The sequence below is a fragment of the Chlorocebus sabaeus genome, chromosome 16 (genome assembly GCF_047675955.1).
Source record: "Chlorocebus sabaeus isolate Y175 chromosome 16, mChlSab1.0.hap1, whole genome shotgun sequence".
Lineage (NCBI taxonomy): Eukaryota > Metazoa > Chordata > Mammalia > Primates > Cercopithecidae > Chlorocebus > Chlorocebus sabaeus.
Genome location: NC_132919.1, coordinates 10518336 through 10536961, shown reverse-complemented (window position 1 = coordinate 10536961; position 18626 = coordinate 10518336). Strand labels below are relative to the sequence as shown.

General features: G+C 41.3%; 1 protein-coding gene across 1 annotated transcript; it reads left to right on the top strand.

Annotated features, from left to right (window-relative positions):
- Positions 1 to 2: 2 nt before the first annotated feature.
- On the top strand, positions 3 to 15301 carry SCO1 (synthesis of cytochrome C oxidase 1). The gene is made up of 6 exons (XM_008010381.3): positions 3 to 342; positions 1737 to 1827; positions 4626 to 4823; positions 5953 to 6045; positions 8747 to 8862; positions 14409 to 15301. Exons 1-6 carry the CDS (start codon positions 64 to 66, stop codon positions 14541 to 14543), a joined length of 912 nt encoding a protein of 303 aa, XP_008008572.1. The 5' UTR covers positions 3 to 63; the 3' UTR covers positions 14544 to 15301.
- The last annotated feature ends 3325 nt before the right edge of the window (positions 15302 to 18626 follow it).

The window sequence follows — 18626 nt, the reverse complement described above, 5'->3', positions numbered from 1 at the left end:
GAGGAAGCGAAACGTTACCGGAAATCGCGAGGAGGGTCAAAGGATACCCGGTCTCCGAAGTTCATGGCGATGCTGGTCCTAGTACCCGGACGAGTTATGCGGCCTCTGGGTGGCCACCTTTGGCGCTTCTTGCCTCGCGGATTCGAGCTTTGGGGCCCAGCCGAGGGAACTGCGAGAGTCTTGCTGAGGCAGCTCTGCGCGCGGCAAGCGGAGGTGTGGCGTGCCTCGGGGCTCCCTGGCTACTGCCTAGGAACCCGGCCCCTCAGCACGGCGAGGCCGCCACCCCCACCCCCGTGGTCGGAGAAGGGCCTCAGAGACCCCAGGCGCCCCTCGAAGCCCGGGGTGAGTGCACATCTGGAACCCTTCTGGTGCTTGTCGCTGCTGTCGGCCAGCCCAGCCGCCACATCCCACTTGATCGTAACTAAGCTCAGACACTTAACTACTCCGCCTCCCTTAAAGTTGTCCTCAGCTTGGGCGCCTTACCTGCGTCATGGAATTTCATCCTGCATTTCCCGTGCTTAGCCGGTAGTCCCAGTTCTCCAGAGAGAACTTGAGACCTTACTTACACCCTCTCCACGTGGCTGGATGCCCGGACTTGGATTTTATGTTAGCGTTTCCACCAAAAAAAAAAAAAATTAAGTTTCAGGTTTTCTTAAGGGTGTGAACCTAAAGTTGACTGTGATTGAGGAGTCAGAGGACTTTTATAATTTGTCACTTGAGCCTCATCCAGAGTTCCATGTATACGTTGAAACTGAAACAAAAAATGGAACTTACTTATGTGTGGATGTGCCTTTTTCTTGGGGTTCTCTCGAGTTCCAGTTCCTATCCTGTGGTAAGAGAAGTGGGTTTTCGGAGCTGCGGGAAGGTTAATGAGTTAGGCCTAGTTGGCCAGCTTCTTCCTCATTTGGGGAGTTGAATAAGGGTACAAAGAAATAATGGCAGTAATTTGCAGGAAGCTCCACTTTTAGATGCCTCTTGTACTTTGGCTTTGTTACTTCCGGAAGCCAGAGTTAGGTTAACCTCCCACATTTCGTTTGGTTTGTTTATATTCTCAGTATCAGCGTAAACAGATAATGGTTTTTGTGTGTGTGTGTTTGGATTTTTGGTTTTTATTTTGTTTTGAGACGGAGTTTTGCTCTGTTGCCCAGGCTGGAGTGCAGTGGCCCGATCTCGGCCCACTGCAACCTCCGCCTCCCCGGTTCAAGCGATTCTCCTGCCTCAGCCTCCCATGTAGCTGGGTTTAGAGGGACCCGCTACCATGCCCGGCTAATTTTTGTATTTTTAGCGGAGATGGGATTTCACCATGTTGGCCATGCTGGTCTCAAACTGCAGACCTCAGGTGATCCACCCGCCTCGGCCTCCCAAAGTGCTGGGATTACAGGTGTGACCCACGACGCCGGGCCATAATTGGTTTTTAAGTCAAGATTGGAGCCAGGGTCACACATAGTAACAATCATGGTACTTGAGGTTGTATTTTTGTTTGTTTGGTTTTTAAACATGAAGAGAAACTGACTTAGGGAACTTTCCCTTGGAGATGACTGTCTTTGTAATTCAGATCCCAGACCTAACTACATCTACAGAAACTTTGAGCATTTTCTCATCCCTGAAACATTTTGCACATTTAACAACATCATGGCCTGTGTGTATATTTATTAAAAACTAACTGTCATAAGTTTATATGGTTAAATATTTGCATCTTACTAGAATTTTTATGTTTGAAATCCCTGCCCTAGTAGCCTGTTTCCTGGAAGTCTTTAGCAATCACATTTGCTATTGGAGGAGCTTTACTGGCTGGAATGAGGTACATGAAGAAAGAAAAGGCAGAGAGTAAGTAGCTGTCATCTGCTCAGCCCTAAATAAAGTTCTTCCTGGCTATGGACTAACACCTTTTTCGTTGTTTTTAAGCTTTTTGTTTTGAAACAACTTTAGATTTACCAAAAAAAAATTGCAAAGATAGCATAGGTTCTATATACCTTTCACCCCGCTTCGCCTAATATTAACATCTTATATAACCATGGCACATTTTTCATAACTAAGAAATTTAAAATGGCACACAACTATGAAATTACAGCTTCTGTTTGGATTTCACTTGTTTTTCTATCAGTGTCTTTTATCTGTTCCAGGACCCAAGCTAGGATACCACTGCATAAGAGTGTTAAAAGATATACTGTGGATAGATTTGACTGGGCAAGATGAAATCTGGAGGGTACAAAGATGACTAAGATGCATTCCTGCCTTTGAGGTGCACACGGCAGGGAAACTGACACAGAAGTAAAGGATTTTACTAGATGCGGTTCTGCCAGGCCAGAAGGAAGCTTAGCATGTTCTGAGAGCAAAAGCGAGGCCCAGCCTTGGCATTTGAGAAGGCTTCCTAGGGATCAGGCAAGAAGCATGGTGCGAGTAGATATTGCATGCCCTCTGTGGATGAGGGGGTGGTGAAGAGAGCCTGGTCAGGAAATGCCAGGAACTACTCTGGATTAGCATCTTGAAATATTTAGAAATTGTTTATAAGAACTTTGTATTTTAGTGAATATCCTAGGACTTCTCTAAGATTTGGTTTAGAGGTTTTAGGTAAATCTTTAAAGTATTGCTTAAATCTTTACATTCTTTGGTGTCTCTTTTGATAACATTATAGACAAAGGCCAATGATTAAATGTGGGAATTCATAAGCTTTGGGAACTTAGCACTGTAAGTTTTGTACTGATATATGTGTATATGTGTGTGTGTGTGTGTATGTGTATGTGTGTGTGTATATATATATATATATATATGAGACTCTTTGGCATAGTAGTATTGGTAAGATTTTCATAGTTTAATAAGCAGTAAGTTCCTTTAGTTTCACAAAGAAAAGCTAGGAAAGTTGTGGCAGGAAAATTCTAGAATATGGAAGCTTTTTTTGACTTTAGTTTGGAATTTCAAGTGCAATTCTAACATTTGTTTTATTTAAAAAAATATGTTATGAAATAATCTTAAAACTCTTCCTAAATAATTTGAGAGTATTTATTTGCCGACATGTTGCCTCATCAGCTCCAAACACTTTTTGGTGTATTTCCTACAAACAAGGACCTTCTCGAACGTAACCACAATACAACCATCAAAATTAGAAAATTAACACTGATATTTTGCTACTGTTCAGTCTTCAGACAGGGTTTTGTTTGTTTGGTTGGTTTTTGAGACAGTTTCGCTCCTGTTGCCCAGGCTGGATTACAGTTCAGTCTTCCAAGTTTTGCTACTTGACGTCTTTCATAGCAAAAGACATCCGTTTCATCCGTTTCAGAACCACACCACCTTGTACCTAGTTGTTCACCTTAGCCTCCTTCATCTGTAACAATTTCCCAGACTTCAACTGACCCCCACGATCTTGACAGCTTTGACAGTTACAGGAGAGTTATTTTGCAGAATGCCTCTTAGCTTGGATTTGTCTGATGTTTCCTCATTCAGGTCATTCGGGTTGTTCACCTTTGGTAGGAATATCACAAAAGTGATGCTGTGTTCTCCTTGCATCTGGTCAGATGCCACATAGTACCAGTTGTCCCATTACTGATAATGTCCAGTTTGATCACTTGATTAATGTGTGTCTAACAGGTTTTCTACTGAAAAGTTACTCATGTAATTAATGGTCTTTCGTGATTTGTATTGGCATATGTATACTTAAATATTCTGTTCCCCATCACACTATCAATGCATTCATTTATTTATATCTGTGGACTTGTCTGCCGTGTATTCATTCAGTTTCAATCCATAATCTCTTTATTTTGATGCCCAAGTTGTCCCAGATTGATCAGCGGGAGCCCCCTTGCAGCAGGCTTCTGTGGCTTTGACTTGTTCTCTGAGTTCTACTTTCCTTCTGCCACAACAAGAGGTTCCAGCCTCATTTTCCACTTTCTTTGCCGCAACCCTGGTATCAGCCATTTCTCCAAAAAGCTGTTTCCTTTTAGTGAAGAATGATATTTAGAAGTCAGGTTCTGGGCTCATCGTTCTTGGAGTGTGTCTGTTCCCTGGTCCTCTCAGTGGACATGGTGAGAAAATAGATGTATTTATGTACGTCTCTATGTATGTTATATCTATATAGATAGAAGCTCACACTAGTACCTCCAGTGTATTTCCAGTACTACATACAGGGTTCAGCCTAGCTTTCTTCCTCTCCATAGTTGACTCCATTTCCTATTGTAACTCTCTTGTCTTTAATACATTCATTTATTTCATCAATTTCCTGTGCGTAACTAAGGTCCCATCGGCACTCTCACCTCCCCACGCAGGATCAGACTCCATATGCCAGGCCATCCACCGTACCCCACTTGGGTTCAGACATGCAGCTGTAGGCCACTGCGGCCCCTCCCTGCCCCCAGCATGGACACACCTAATGGCTTAGGACGGAATTGTCCCTGAAAAAGAAGAAATATTGTTTCCTTTTTTACAACATACCATAGTATTTCATTTGATTTTGTTTTAATGTTTCGTGCTTATTTTTCTCAAAAGATTTTTTTAGCTTCTTGAAAACAAACTATTTTTTCCACATTTTGTGCCCCCACCGGAAGTAACATAGTACTGGCCATATGTCAGGTATTTGAGTACCTCTGGTTACACTGACTTTTTTTTGGTGTGTATGTTTGTGTCTCCTTAAGAGTTAGAGAAGGAACGGCAGCGACAGATCGGCAAGCCTTTACTTGGGGGACCATTTTCCCTCACAACTCATACTGGGGAGCATAAAACTGACAAGGACTACTTGGGTCAGTGGTTATTGATTTATTTTGGCTTCACTCATTGCCCTGATGTCTGTCCAGAAGAACTAGAAAAGATGATTCAAGTCGTGGATGAAATAGGTAAGAAAGCCGTCACTAACTATACAAAGTATATGTTTTTTTTTTTTTGTTTTGTTTTGTTTTTTTTTTTTTGAGGCGGAGTGTAGCTCTGTCGCCCAGGCTGGAGTGCAGTGGCCGGATCTCAGCTCACTGCAAGCTCCGCCTCCCGGGTTCACGCCATTCTCCGGCCTCAGCCTCCCGAGTAGCTGGGACTACAGGCGCCCGCCACCTCGCCCGGCTGGTTTTTTGTATTTTTTAGTAGAGACGGGGTTTCACCGTGTGAACCAGGATGGTCTCGATCTCCTGACCTCGTGATCCGCCCGTCTCGGCCTCCCAAAGTGCTGGGATTACAGGCTTGAGCCACCGCGCCCGGCCACAAAGTATATGTTTACTTAATGTTACTAGGTTTTTGACATTCTCGTATTATTGTTAGGTGGGGTTTTGCAATTATGTGATTTGTAAGAACATAAAATCTCAGCATTTGGCTTGTTTGTTGCTTTGAGTCTTGTGACCTTATTCTCCACTGAAGGAAGCTTGTTTTGATGTGAAATGTTAGATCACTTAAAAATGTCAGTGTGTCTCCCTTAACTCGGCTTTTGTTTTCCTTCTTTTATTACATCACTGAGGCCACCATTGCCTCTTCCCCACTGATTGTGACAATTAAATTAGGAAATCTTTGCAATAGTTTGCAGTCTGTGGCGTTTTACTAATACCAGTAAGAAGGAAAGGTGCCTCCATAAAGTGTATAATTTCAGGATATTCAGTTCTTATTAGCAGTTTACCTTCTCGCCCTTGAGATATGGTGGGAGTGAAAAAAACTACAGATACTGGAGTGGATTAAGAGATAAGATAGCCACATGACATTATCCAGGGGAAGAACACTTACGCGCTGGTGCAGGCAGTTGACAGGATATGTAACCTTGTATTATCCACCACAGACAATACTACTGTGTATGAGTCTGCTCCTCCTAAAGGCCATCCCATCCCCATACCCTTCCCCGTCGTTTTCCTCTTCACCTGAATGTTAAGATGTCCATCTGTTTTCGAAACACCTAGCTGTCCAGCACGTCCTCTACTCTACTGTTATTGCTGGTTTTCTTTGTCTTTCCCCTTAGGGTGTGAATACGGACTAATTGGAACTCTCTTTCAGATAGCATTACAACTCTGCCAGATCTAACTCCACTTTTCATCAGCATTGACCCAGAGAGGGACACGAAAGAAGCCATCGCAAAGTATGTGAAAGGTATGTTTTTTAAATAATACTTTACATTTATTTAGCTTTAAAGTTTTTGGAATATCAGTTCATTTGAACCTTACAGTGCCTTGTGAAATAGGACAAATGGTATTATCACCAATTTTATGGGCAAATAAAAAGATGAAGCTAGGAATTATTACTGTGGATAGTCAGGGCATAGGTAAGAAACGGGTTTCTCAATTCCTGATGCAGTGCTCTTTATGTTTTGTCACAGAGAAAGGATTTGAACTTGGCCTTCATGTATCAACTAAGTTAATCAAGCCTTGAGTTGAGAGTAAGGACACATTGCTTCTAATTCCAGCGCTGTACTCATTCTCTCCTTGGTAAAATTAGGACAAACATATATTCTGGAAGTATGTTCATTGGGAGATTAAAGATGAATAATTAAATATAAACATATTTTGAACTCAGCACATGTTTTATAAATTTAAAACATTTGCTGTGACAGGCCAGGCATGGTGGCTTATGCCTGTAATCCCAGCACTTTGGGAGACCAAGGTGGGCAGATCACCTTAAGTCAGGAGTTTGAGACCAGCCTGGCCAACATGGTGAAACCCCGTCTCTAGAAAATACAAAAATTAGCCAGGCGTGGTGCTGCGCGCCTGTAATCCCAGCTACTCGGGAGGCTGAGGCAGGAGAATCGTGTGAACCCGGGAGGCGGAGGTCACAGTGAGCTGACATAACGTCACTGAACTCCAGCCTGGGCAACAGAACTAGACTTCGTCTTAAAAATAGATAAAACATTTACTATGACAAACACATAACTGTTGTTTAATTGACACATAACAGTTGTACGTATTTATGGGGTACAGAGTCCCTATCCTCCCCTACCCTTTCCAGCCTCTAGTATCCACAGTTCTCTCTGCTTCTATGAGATCAACTTTTTTAGCTTCTGCATATGAATATGAACATGCAGTATTTATCTTTCTGTGCCTGACTTTTTTCATTTAACATATTAATAGTATCCTCCAGGCTCATCTCCATTGCCACAAATGACAGGATTTCGTTCTTTCATATGGCTGGGTAGTATCCCATGATGTATGTATACTGCATTTTCTTTATCCATTCACCTGTTGATGAGTACTGTTGGATTTCATATCTTGGCTATTGTGGTTAGTGCTGTAGTAAACATGGGAATGCAGACATTTCTTCAATATACTGTTTTCGTCTCCTTTGGATATATACCCGGTAGTGAGATTCCTGGATTGTATTGCAGTTCTGTTTTTAGTTTCTTGAGGAACCTCCATACTGCTATCCACAATGGTTATACTAATTTACTTTTCCATCAACAGTGTGTATGAGGTATCTTTGTTCTGAATCATTGTCACCATTGGTTATTTTTTTGTATTTTTGGTGATAGTCATTCAAATTGGGATGATACCTAATTGTGGTTTTGGTTTGCGTTTCCCTGGTGATTGGTGATGTTGAGCATTTTTTCGTATACTTGTTGGCCATTTGTATGCCTTCTTTTGAGAAATGCCTGTTTAGATCATTTGCCCTTTTAAAAAATGTTATTTTTGTTTTTGCTTTTGAGTTGATTGAGTTCCTTGTACATTCTGGATATTACTCCCTAGTCAGATGAATAGTGTGCACATATTTTCTCCCATTCTTCAGGTTGTCTCTTCCTTCTGTTTATTGTTTCCTTTGCTGTGCAGAAGCTTTTTGTTTTGATATAATCCCATTTGCCTATTTTTGCTTTTGTTGCCTGTGCTCTTGAGGCCTTGTCTATAAATTTTTTTCCCTGATTAACGTCCTGAAGTGTTTCCCCTATGTTTTCTTCTACTAATTTTATAGTTTCAGGTCTTACGTTTGTCTTTCCTACATTTATATTTGATTTTGTATATAAAAATAGGGATCTAGTTTCGGCACCATTTCTTGAAGAGACTGTCCTTTCCCAGCGTAAGTTTGGTGTCTGTGTCAGAAATCATTTGGCTTTATTTCTCGGTTCTCTATTCTGTTCCCATTGGTCTGTGTGTCTTTTTATGCCAGTACCATGCTGTTTTGTTTACTATGGCTTTGTACTATGTTTTGAAGTCAGGTAGTGTGATCCTGCCAGCTTTGTTCTTTTTAATTAAGATTGCCTTGGCTTTTAGGGGTCTGTTGTGGTTTTATAGAAATTTTAGGATTGTTTTTTCTGCTTATGAGGAAGGCATTACTTTCAATGGAGGAATTTCAATCAAACATCTCTGTATGCTGTTTAAAAGCTGTTAGGTACTTTTAAAGACTACAAATTATAGTGGAATTGAGAGTGGATGCTTAGGTTCTAATTCAGCTGTGAGAGTGGGCAAGTTTAATTTCTCTAGACTCAAGTTCAGCATATGTACTTAAAAATCAGGAATCTGAATTTTAATTATGTTAACATTGATTTAATAACTGGTTAAAAGCACTAAAGAATAGTTTTATATTTATATTTATTATATGACACATTCAAATACATATCTTCTAAAACAGGTTATTTAAAAATATGTTTTATGAAGGATCTGCTGTATGTATAATTACTTCTAACACACTTATTAAAGTATAATTGACATGCAATAAAGTATAGGTATTTGAAGTATATAATTTGTTGCCTTTTGTAACTGAAACCATCCCACAGTCAAGAAAATGAACATACCTGTTACCCTCAAAAGTTTTCCTTTGCCTTTTTTAACCCCTGTCAGTTTCACTGTCTCTCTCATTTTTTATTTAGAATTTTCTCCCAAACTGGTTGGCTTGACTGGCACGAGAGAAGAAGTCGATCAGGTGGCCAGAGCATACAGAGTGTATTACAGCCCTGGCCCCAAGGATGAAGATGAAGACTACATAGTGAGTAAATGCTCCAGTTTTAACCCATGGACCAGCTCCCAGATCCCAAATAGTCATAAGACTTTCAATGACTGACTGGCTTCTGAGAAGAGAGAAAACCTAAGATTATTGCAAAGTCCTTAGGAATTTTTTTTTTTTTTTTTTTTTTTGAGACAGAGTCTCACTCTGTTGTCCAGGCTGGAGCGCAGTGGCACGATCTTGGCTCACTGCAATCTCCGCCTCCCAGATTCAAACAATTCTCCTACCTCAGCCTCCCGAGTAGCTGGGATTACAGGTGCGTGCCACCACACCTGGCTACTTTTTTATATTTTTTGGGAGAGACGGGGTTTCACCATGTTGGCCAGGCTGATCTCGAACTCCTGGCCTTTCCCACCTCAGCCTCCCAAAGTGCTGGGATTACAGGCGGGAGCCACTGCACCCAGCCTCCTTAGGAATTTTGAATATTTGAAAGGATAATGTAAGCATGTTTTTTACTTTTTATTTATTTTTGAGATGGAGTCTCACTCCATCACCCAGGCTGGAGTGCAGTGGTATGATCTCGGCTCACTTCGACCTCCGCCTCCCAGATTCAAGCAGTTCTTCTCCCTCAGTCTCTCGCGTAGCTGAGATTACCGGTGTGCGCCCACGCATGCCCGGCTAATTTTTGTATTTTTAGTAGGGAAGGAGTTTTGTCATGTTGGCCAGGCGAGGCCAAGAGGTCTGGAATTCCTGACCTCAGGTGATCTGCGCTGCTCACCTCAGCGTCCCAAAGTGCTGAGATGACAGGCCTGAGCCGCTGCGCCCAGCCAGAAGCATGCTTTTTAAAAGATGATTGTTTGATTCGTATTCACTATTCTCATAATTCAGTTGCCTGTTTTTCTCTTAGAGTGACATGGAGAATTTTAGGGCAATTTAAAACCAGATACTTGGGTGCCGTGTTGTAAATAAAGAGAAGCCGTCATTTGGAACAACACTTATTTTGAAGAGATTGTATTGGTTCTCACTGTGTCCCCAGTATAGAGGTATCAGAAATTGTTCTTTTGGAGAACCAGTTTTAGGCCATGGAGAACTGCATTTTTAGGTTGAATGAGAATTCTGAAAAGCAAAAGATAAAAGGTTTATTTGCCCATTGACTATATGCCTTGGACAGTTAGGTGTTAAATGTGTGCTTTTTAATGATAAGGAACAGAAATTCTGTTGTACTGGTGTCGCTCTTATATGAACTATCCTCATATTCATCAGCACTGCCCCAGAAGCCTTAGGGTCATGCCCGAGTTACTGTGTTTCTTTTCTTGTCAGTGGTTTCACAGTGAAGCACCAAAAACGGGCATTGGCACCACCACGGTCCACCAATTTTCTTCTCAATTTGGACATTTTTCTCCTATCACGTTAAGAGTCGACATTGTATTTTAGCATTATTTCAGTTGTTTTCTTAGTTGTCATACTCTGGTTTTTCTATAATGTTGTTTGGGCAGGGTAATCATAAGCTCTTTCTAGCTGTGAGGCTGTCTTTGTGGAAAGAAAGATGGCCAAGACCCCGAATCACTGATCCAGCAGCTCCCCATGGCCCGTCCGAAGAGTGAGATGCAGAGGGGGTGGGGATGTCTCAGTGCAGTGCTTTGTCTCGACAGCCAACCATGGTTTCTCTGTCCCTTTGAACCCAGAACACATGTGCTTCTGGAGCCTACAGCCGAAATTAAAAGCAAGCTTCTGGCCCGTTTGCCTTAATTCAGCCTACACAGTAATCTTGTCTTCCAGTTGTGCTGCCTTGTAGAATTAGGGAAACTTGGATTCCTTGGAGTAAAAGATGAGAAAAATGAGCATTTTTCCTTAAGCCTTAATTGTAAGGAAAGTAGAGGGACCCTCCTCTGTTTTCCTCTTGCTGCTCTAGCAGAAGGAGAGAAGCGCAGAGAGCCACAGTGGCCAAGAGAGGAAACCATAGGAAAAGGACTTTCCAGACTTCTTTTTTACAGAGAGTTGTGTTAACTGGTTTGGAGTTTATCTGATGATGACAGCAGGAATAGATGAGCTCATCAGTCTGATTTCCAGCATTAAATGAGTTATATTAACTTGTTTAAATGTATCCAGTCCCAAACTAGGTAACAGTCCATAGTCTTACGCTTAGAACTCATAACTCAGAGTCAGAAAGCCATAAATCAGAAGTTGTACAAATAAACCCAAACAGCCTGCAAAACTTAAACTGAAAACATTCAGTTACAGTGACAAGAGATTTTGCTGAAACCAAAGTGCTGCTCACGGCAGGAAGGGGGGTCAGACTGCTGTCACATACCCAGCTCTACTCAACTGCCCCTCTGCATTTTCTATTTAAAATACTTTGAAACCTTTAATTGTGTAGCCTGCCTTGCCTGGTTAGTATTGATTTGGCAAGAATGTATCATATTCATGTCTGCCTCTAACAGCAGTGGACAGCTAGGTGCCAGTGAGATCATAAAGCAAACACAAGCCTGGGCACTGAAATTTATACTCACAACACAGATAATCCAGAATATGGGTATTAATTTTTTTAATTACAAATGAAAATGAAAATACATAAGTCTTATGGAGACTTCTTGGACCTTGTAGAATGTATCTTTGGCCCCACTTTTAGAAATACTGGCCTACTGCTATAAGAATTTGACTTTTGATGAAATTCGATGGGGAATTCGTTGCCGTACATTTGCTAAACATCCAATAGGGGGAGACACTCTCCAGCTTCTTAGGCTTTTCATTAGTGTGACTTCAGTCCCTTGAGGTCACAGATTTTCATCCATAAGACAGTTTGGGAAACTTCTATTAACATTTAAGGTCCTGCAGGAAGTAAAAGGGTACCTTTAAGGTTAACGTTGAGATGTAATGGAATGAAATTTTCTTAATCTGAAACAACAGCAGCAAAAGGTAAGCTTCTGGCTTTTGAGTGGACTCTTCAGACTGATCGAACTGGGTATACCAAATATTTGGGATTCCATAGAAAGCTGGATCTGCACATTATTGTATTTTTTATATATATAATACTTAATTATTACATAGGTATTAGTTAGAAAGTACTGTTGAAAAAAGAGTACAAATGGCTTTCAAACCTAAATGTTCAGTTTCCTAATAAAAGGAATGTGAATTGTATAATGAGGTAACATTTTTCTATTAGCTCAGCAGTGGTCAGAAAATTTGAAAACATATTATCAAAATTGGAGAAACAGGAAATATACTGGAGGAGTGAATTTGGAGCAGCAGGCTCTCTCATGCATTGTTGATAGGAATTAAACTCATGCACCCTCTTCAGAGGGCAATTTGACAGTGTCTCTCACATTTAAAGTGATACACTTTTTAGGCCAGAGATTCTACCTTTTGGACTTTATCCTACAAATGTACCCTATGGCATTGTAAAGAGTAAAGACTGAAAATCCAGTAATCATTTTTTAACTACTGTGTATAATCTGATATAGAACAACGTCCAATATATTGTTAAATGAGAAAGCAGGTACTCTATAATATATTGTTACTTGTGTATAAAAAAAATAAGTGGTAGTGGATATATACACATAGTAGATGCAGAGAATTTCTCTGGAAGGATACAGAAGGAACTGGTGACATTGGTTCCCTCTAAAGGGAACTGAGGCACTCTGGGTGTGAGGACGGGGAGGGACATTTTCATTGTATAAATTTACTAGATATTCCTTTTCTATGTGCATATATTGCCTTTTCAAAACGTAACTCACACTAAAATGTAACTTGCACACTAAAAAACTGAGTTACTGCCCGCCACTAGAATTGGAGCTAGAGGCAACATGGTGATAAAAGTTGGTGGACTTTAAAACTGGACAGATTCTAGCTTTTAAAGTTAGGCCTGGCACTTAGCAATTATATAATTTACTCTCTCCAGCCTGTGATACCATTTGTAGAGGAGGAGAATACCTGTTTCATGGCTTAAGATGACATGTGAAAGAATTTGTCAGTTAATGCTAGTGTCCTTTTTCTATACAAGGAAGTACTAGAACTTGGAAGACCTCTATATTAGAATAAATGTCAATTTGCTCTGTCACAACCCAAAGGAATATTGAGGAGTGACCTGACAAGTTCAACAGATACAGATAAAACGATGTTTTTGTTGTGTACTACAAGGTAATTTATATTAAGAACACTCAGAAAATAAGTCCCACATACTGTAATCTGTTTTTTTAACAGAGAATAGAGAAAAGGAAGAAATAGGGAGAAAGAGTGATGTAAGCTACAGAGTAAGGCTTGACGAGAGAACTGGAGACTGACTTCTGATTTCTGTGTCAATTGTGTGGAGAAATAGAGCTCCCCGTGTTGCTCCGACAGTGCACTGCCCCACAGCACTTGAGATCCAGTTGTTGGTGCTCTTTTGGTGCACATTCTTTCCTTGTGCGGGGAAGCAGGTGCTCTTTCCATTTGCTGTCTGAAGAATGCGTGTATAAAAGATAATACCCTCACAGACATATGATGCATGCTGGGGTATATTTGGGCAGTGTCTCCAGTTTGGTATTTGTAATCACATTCCTGTCTTCCTTTATCTTGCCAAATAGCAATCAAGCCTGCAATAAATTCCAAGGACTCTTAAGTGCCAAATCTCACTTGAAATTGGGTTTTATGGAAGTGTCTAACTAAAAAAACTGGTGACTAATCTAAGTTAAAGTTAGAGCTGGGACCGTTTTAGGACTTTGCTGGGAAAATGGATGCTGAGTTTCAGATGACTCTGTGGTTGGGGGGAGCAGTGTTTATGCTCCCGAGGATTTGCTTTCCAGGTGATTTTTAAGATGACTCCGTGAGTTGGCGGCGGGGGCTGGGGGGCTGGGGAAGGGCAGCATTTATGGCTTCTGAAGGTTTGCTTTCCAGGTGACGGATTGATTTCAGACAGGATTATTCAGTGGAGGAGACAAAAATTTCCTTGGGGAGAAAAATGTTTCTTTTCCTGTTTCTGTTTGAATTACTAATATTAAAACTAAATATTGTTCAACTTTATAGATTATTTAAACTCGTGATTAGTTTTCTGATTTCTTCTCATAAAGCATGGTAAGCAGAATTTTGGCGGTAATGAATGACAACCGGTTCTTTCTAAAACATAAAGGAATAAACCCAAGAACTTACGAAAGAAAGCAATTTTTCACCAACACCTAATTCCATGTGATGTCTCTGTAACATGTTTAGGGTCTGAGGAGATACCTTACTCAAAAATGAAGGTTATTTTTCAACAGCATTGCTATTCCACAAATATTGACTGCTTTACGAAAGCCTGCAGCAGCTATTTCTTAGAAGGTGAATTCTTTTCTCAGAGAGTGTGTGGGCAAATGTGTTAAGGATTAAACCAAAAGAATTTCAGGTTCTAGCTGTGACAAGCAATAACCAGTGCAGATGTTTAGGACACAAAAGATTTTAGGCAATTTTTGTTAGGAATTTGCTATAATAGGCTTAAGCCTGTTCCATGAATAATAGATGCTACAAAGGTTATTTAAGCATGAATGTAAAGTTCTCTTATCTTGCAGGATACATTCAGTAAAATAAGCAGCTTATTTTGGTAATCTTTGTCACACTCTCTCCCCTTTTCTCTGCAGGTGGATCACACAATAATAATGTACTTGGTTGGACCAGATGGTGAGTTCCTAGATTATTTTGGCCAGAACAAGAGGAAGGGAGAAATAGCTGCTTCAATTGTTGCACACATGAGGCCATACAGGAAAAAGAGCTAGCCAAAGCAGTGTTGCTGGATGCAGTATTCTCTTGCTAAGAGGAAGGAAACTTTGTCTCGCATAGGAGCTTATATAAATATAAACATATATACATGCGGTCTACAGAATGGCCTTCATATCATGAGAACATTTCTGTTTTGGATGGGGATGTTACCCTTGCGTTCAACCAAAATTGATTCTTGGAACTGTAAAGTTTATAACCCAAAGTCAGAGGACCAAGTTAAAGTGAAGCCAGTAAAGAACCCACCTGCGGAAAGGACACGGCGGGGCGAGGCACAGCCAGTGCATTTCTGCCTGCAAACAGGCCCTCCCAGCAGCTCTGCTGCCTCTCCATTGTCTTGGGCCCTTGCTCAAAGAGCTGTGGGACTGAATTTCATGGAAAAGTATATAATTTCCACAGTCCTCTTGCTTGCCTCTTCTTGAGTTCTCTGCTCTTCTGAGTTCTTGGTGGCTAATAACAGTCAGATTAGGGTCTCTGCCGTTCAGAGTTGATGCTTGAAAACTTTAGTTTTCCTTATTAATGAATATCACTATCGGATTTGACTAATGAAGAGGAAATCTATTGTTTGGGGAAAAAGCATCAGTTTGATGTCTCTAGGGGGTCTTTTATGTGATTTGTAGCTAAGTGGTGTGCCAGGTTTTCAGTGACATACCAAATGAAAGTAGAGGATGTTGATCATGAGTGTGGCGCTGAGTACCTCTCTGCCTATACTGAACTGTACTTTGTGTAAAATAAACATATTCAGTTTTGCTGTTCAGACAAGCGTGATCTTTTTCATGGGTGATGAGTGGGTGCATAGATGGCTGCACACAGTTCTCAGGGAAGAGACCCGCAGGCTCCAGCGGGCCGGTGGGTGGGACGCTTGCTGAAGTGCAGGTTCCCAGACCCAGAGCTGAATTCACTGAATCCGCAGTATGATGCAGAGACCGACTTCCGTAACAGATATCCCAGGTGACTCAAATGCTGGCAGACCGGGACCATCCCTTAAGAAAGTGTTTTTTTGGGGGGAAATAACTTGCCTGGCACAATGCCTAATGCCTATAATCCCAACACTTTGGGAGGCCAGGGCCTGAGGATTGCTTGAGGTTAGGTGTTCAAGACAAGCCTGGGCAACATAGTGAGACCCCTCCCCATCACTACAAAAAATTTTTTGGCATGGTGGCACAGGCCTGTAGTCCCAGCTACTCAGGAGACTGAAATGGAGGATCAGTTGAGTCCAGGAATTCAAGGCTTCAGTGAGCTATAATTATGCCACTGCATTCCAGCCTGGGCAACAGAGTGAGGCCCTCTCTCTATATATCTATGTAGAGATACGTAAATTAATTAAAATGAATTTACAAATAAACAAATTTGACCCTTATTTTGGTGTGACAGCCATTGAAGAAAATGATTATTGAATGATAGAGTGAATCTTGGCTTTTGTTTCTAAATTTAACTGCCCTGGATGCCCGGGTTTGGTCTTTTTCCGCCAGAAGCTGCTGCCCTAGGGGCAAAGTTCTCCGAAAGTTTTTCAGTAAATCCTAAGATGCAACAAATACAGACAACAGATTCTTTTTACACGATATGTTTCTACATGCACATGGTAGAGGCCTTTTGGTTTTTAAGTTCTCAATACTGAAACCTAAGTATTTATATCAAAGTAAAAGTATATGAAGAAAAAAAAAAACTATGCTAGTTATAGGTTTAATAATGTCCCCTGAATTTTATACATTGAAGCCCTAATCTCAGTACTTACGAATGTGACTGTAATTGGAGATAGAGTCTTTCAAGAGATAGTTAAAATGAGGCTGCTAGGCTGGCCCTAGTTCTAAATGGTGTTCTTAAAATAATAGATTAGTCGGGCACAGTGGCTCACGCCTGTATAATCCCAGCACTTTGGGAGGCCGAGGCGGGAAGATCACCTAAGGCCAGGAGTTTGAGACCAGCCTGGCCAGCATGGTGAAACCTTGTCTCCTAAAAATGGAAAAATTACCTGGGCATGGTAGCGGGTGCCTGTAATCCCAGTTACTCGGGAGGCTGAGATGGGAGAATCGCTTGAACCTGGGAGGCAGAGGTTGCTGTGAGCCGAGATTGTGTCCTTGCACTCCAGCCTGGGCAACAAGAGTGAGTCTCTATCTCAAAAAAACATGAAAAAAAGGGCCGGGTGCGGTGGCTGACACCTGTAATCCCAGCACTTTGGGAGGCCGAGCCGGGCAGAGCACCTGAGGTCAGGAGTTTGAGACCAGCCTGACCAACATGGTGAAACCCCGTCTCTACTAAAAAATACAAAAATTAGCCGGGTATGGTGGCAGACGCCTGTAATCCCAGCTACTTGGGAGGCTGAGGCAGGAGAATCGCTTGAACCCAGGAGGCGGAGGTTGCAGTGATCCAAGATTGCGCCATTGTACTCTAGCCGGGGCGACAGAGCAACATGCTGTCTCAAAAAGAGTAAGAGACACAGTGAGATGACCATGAGAAGCCAGAGAGAAAACGGCCGTCTTACAAGCCAAGAGAGAGGTTGCGAGAAAAAAAAAAAAAAAAGCAAAACAAACCCTGCTGACTCCTTGATTTTTGCCTTCCAAGCTCCAGAACTGTGAGGAAATAAATGTCTTTGTTTTAGCCACCAAACCTAGTAAGGCAGCCCTAGCAAGCTAATATAATAGCCTGTTCTTTAATAAACAACTGCAAGATTGGAATGACTTTCCTAGGAATTTGGTCAAGAAAGGATCTTACTAAAAGACTATTCTCATTTAACAAGAGAGATATTAAATATCTCAAAGGCCAAATCTTTAAAAAGATTAATGGTTTTAAGCCAGAAAACATTTGTGTGGCTCCGTTTGCTCTTAGATACAAATCAGTCTTCATTCTCAGCTGTTGCACGTTAAGGCTTGTGCAATGATCCAGAAAGGCAACAGCAGCTTTTGGAGAAAACTTTTATTTGTTCTTCATTCTAATGTCAAGTTTAAAGGCTTGAAGTCAGAATGTTAGAAGTGGGGAAGGGGACCTTAGAGGTGATGTCTTCCAAATGTTCCTGTTTATGCACAATCTCAGAGAATTAGGGTGCAAAACTCGGGTCCCAATTTCTAGGTAGGTTCCTGTTCTGCTGCTATCGTGCACTTATGGTGACTATGTGAATCCAACCAAAACAAAGGTGCCATGCCAGTGGGGCAATCTTTTTCAACTGCGAATCTTGGGAAATCAAAAGTCTGTCTTTTTTTTTTCTTCTTTTCTTTTTTGAGATGGAGTTTCACTCTTGTTGCCCAGGCTGGCGTGCAATGGCGGAATCTCAGCTCACTGCAACCTCCACCTCCCAGGTTCAAACCATTCTCCTGCCTCAGCCTCCCAAGTAGCTAGAATTACAGGCATATGCAACTACGCCCAGCTAATTTTGCATTTTTAATAGAGACTGGGTTTCTTTATGTTGGTCAGGCTGGTCTTGAACTCCCGACCTCAGGTGATCCGCCACCTCGGCCTCCTAAAGTGCTGGGATTACAGGCGTGAGCCCCCACACCCGGCTGCAAGGCTGTCTTTCAATGAAATGTCACTTGCAAATCTTTACCTGGGTGGGTTACAGTGTTTTCACTAGACTCTTCAATGGAATTCATATATTAAGAAATGCCACTTGTTTATTTGAAAATTACAAGAATCCTATCAATGCAGTAGGCATGAATGTACTTCATGTGTCCAGCTGTTCATGAAGCAGCTGATATCTTAAGTGTAAGAGGTGAGATTTACTGACTACCAGTAAAACATGCGAGTTGGGAGGCTAATGTGTGCCCAGTAAAATGATTTTAAATTTTACACGCATCTGCATAAGATCCTTTAAAATAGCTTTTATTGTTCTTGAGTTTATGCTTAAAAGAAATTAACTTTAATATTTTCAAATCATCCATAATCTCCCAAACCATTCTTGGTTTTATATTTAGCACAATTTAAATCTTTGTGTATGTGTATATGAGCTACCTTTAAAAGAGCAGTCACCCATACAAGCATTTTTTACGCATTTAGTTTGTACTTTTTTTTTTTTTTTTTTTTGAGATGGAGTCTCACTCGCTCTTCTCACCCAGGCTGGAGTGCAATAATGGCGTAATCTCGGCTCACTG

Bases quoted from the DNA above. Each gene is read 5' to 3' on its own strand.
- SCO1 (XM_008010381.3), top strand. From the start codon at position 64: ATGGCGATGCTGGTCCTAGTACCCGGACGAGTTATGCGGCCTCTGGGT. The intron at 343-1,736 runs GTGAGTGCACAT...CTGCCCTAGTAG, and splicing joins GGCGCCCCTCGAAGCCCGGG to CCTGTTTCCTGGAAGTCTTT. The intron at 1,828-4,625 runs GTAAGTAGCTGT...TGTCTCCTTAAG, and splicing joins GAAGAAAGAAAAGGCAGAGA to AGTTAGAGAAGGAACGGCAG.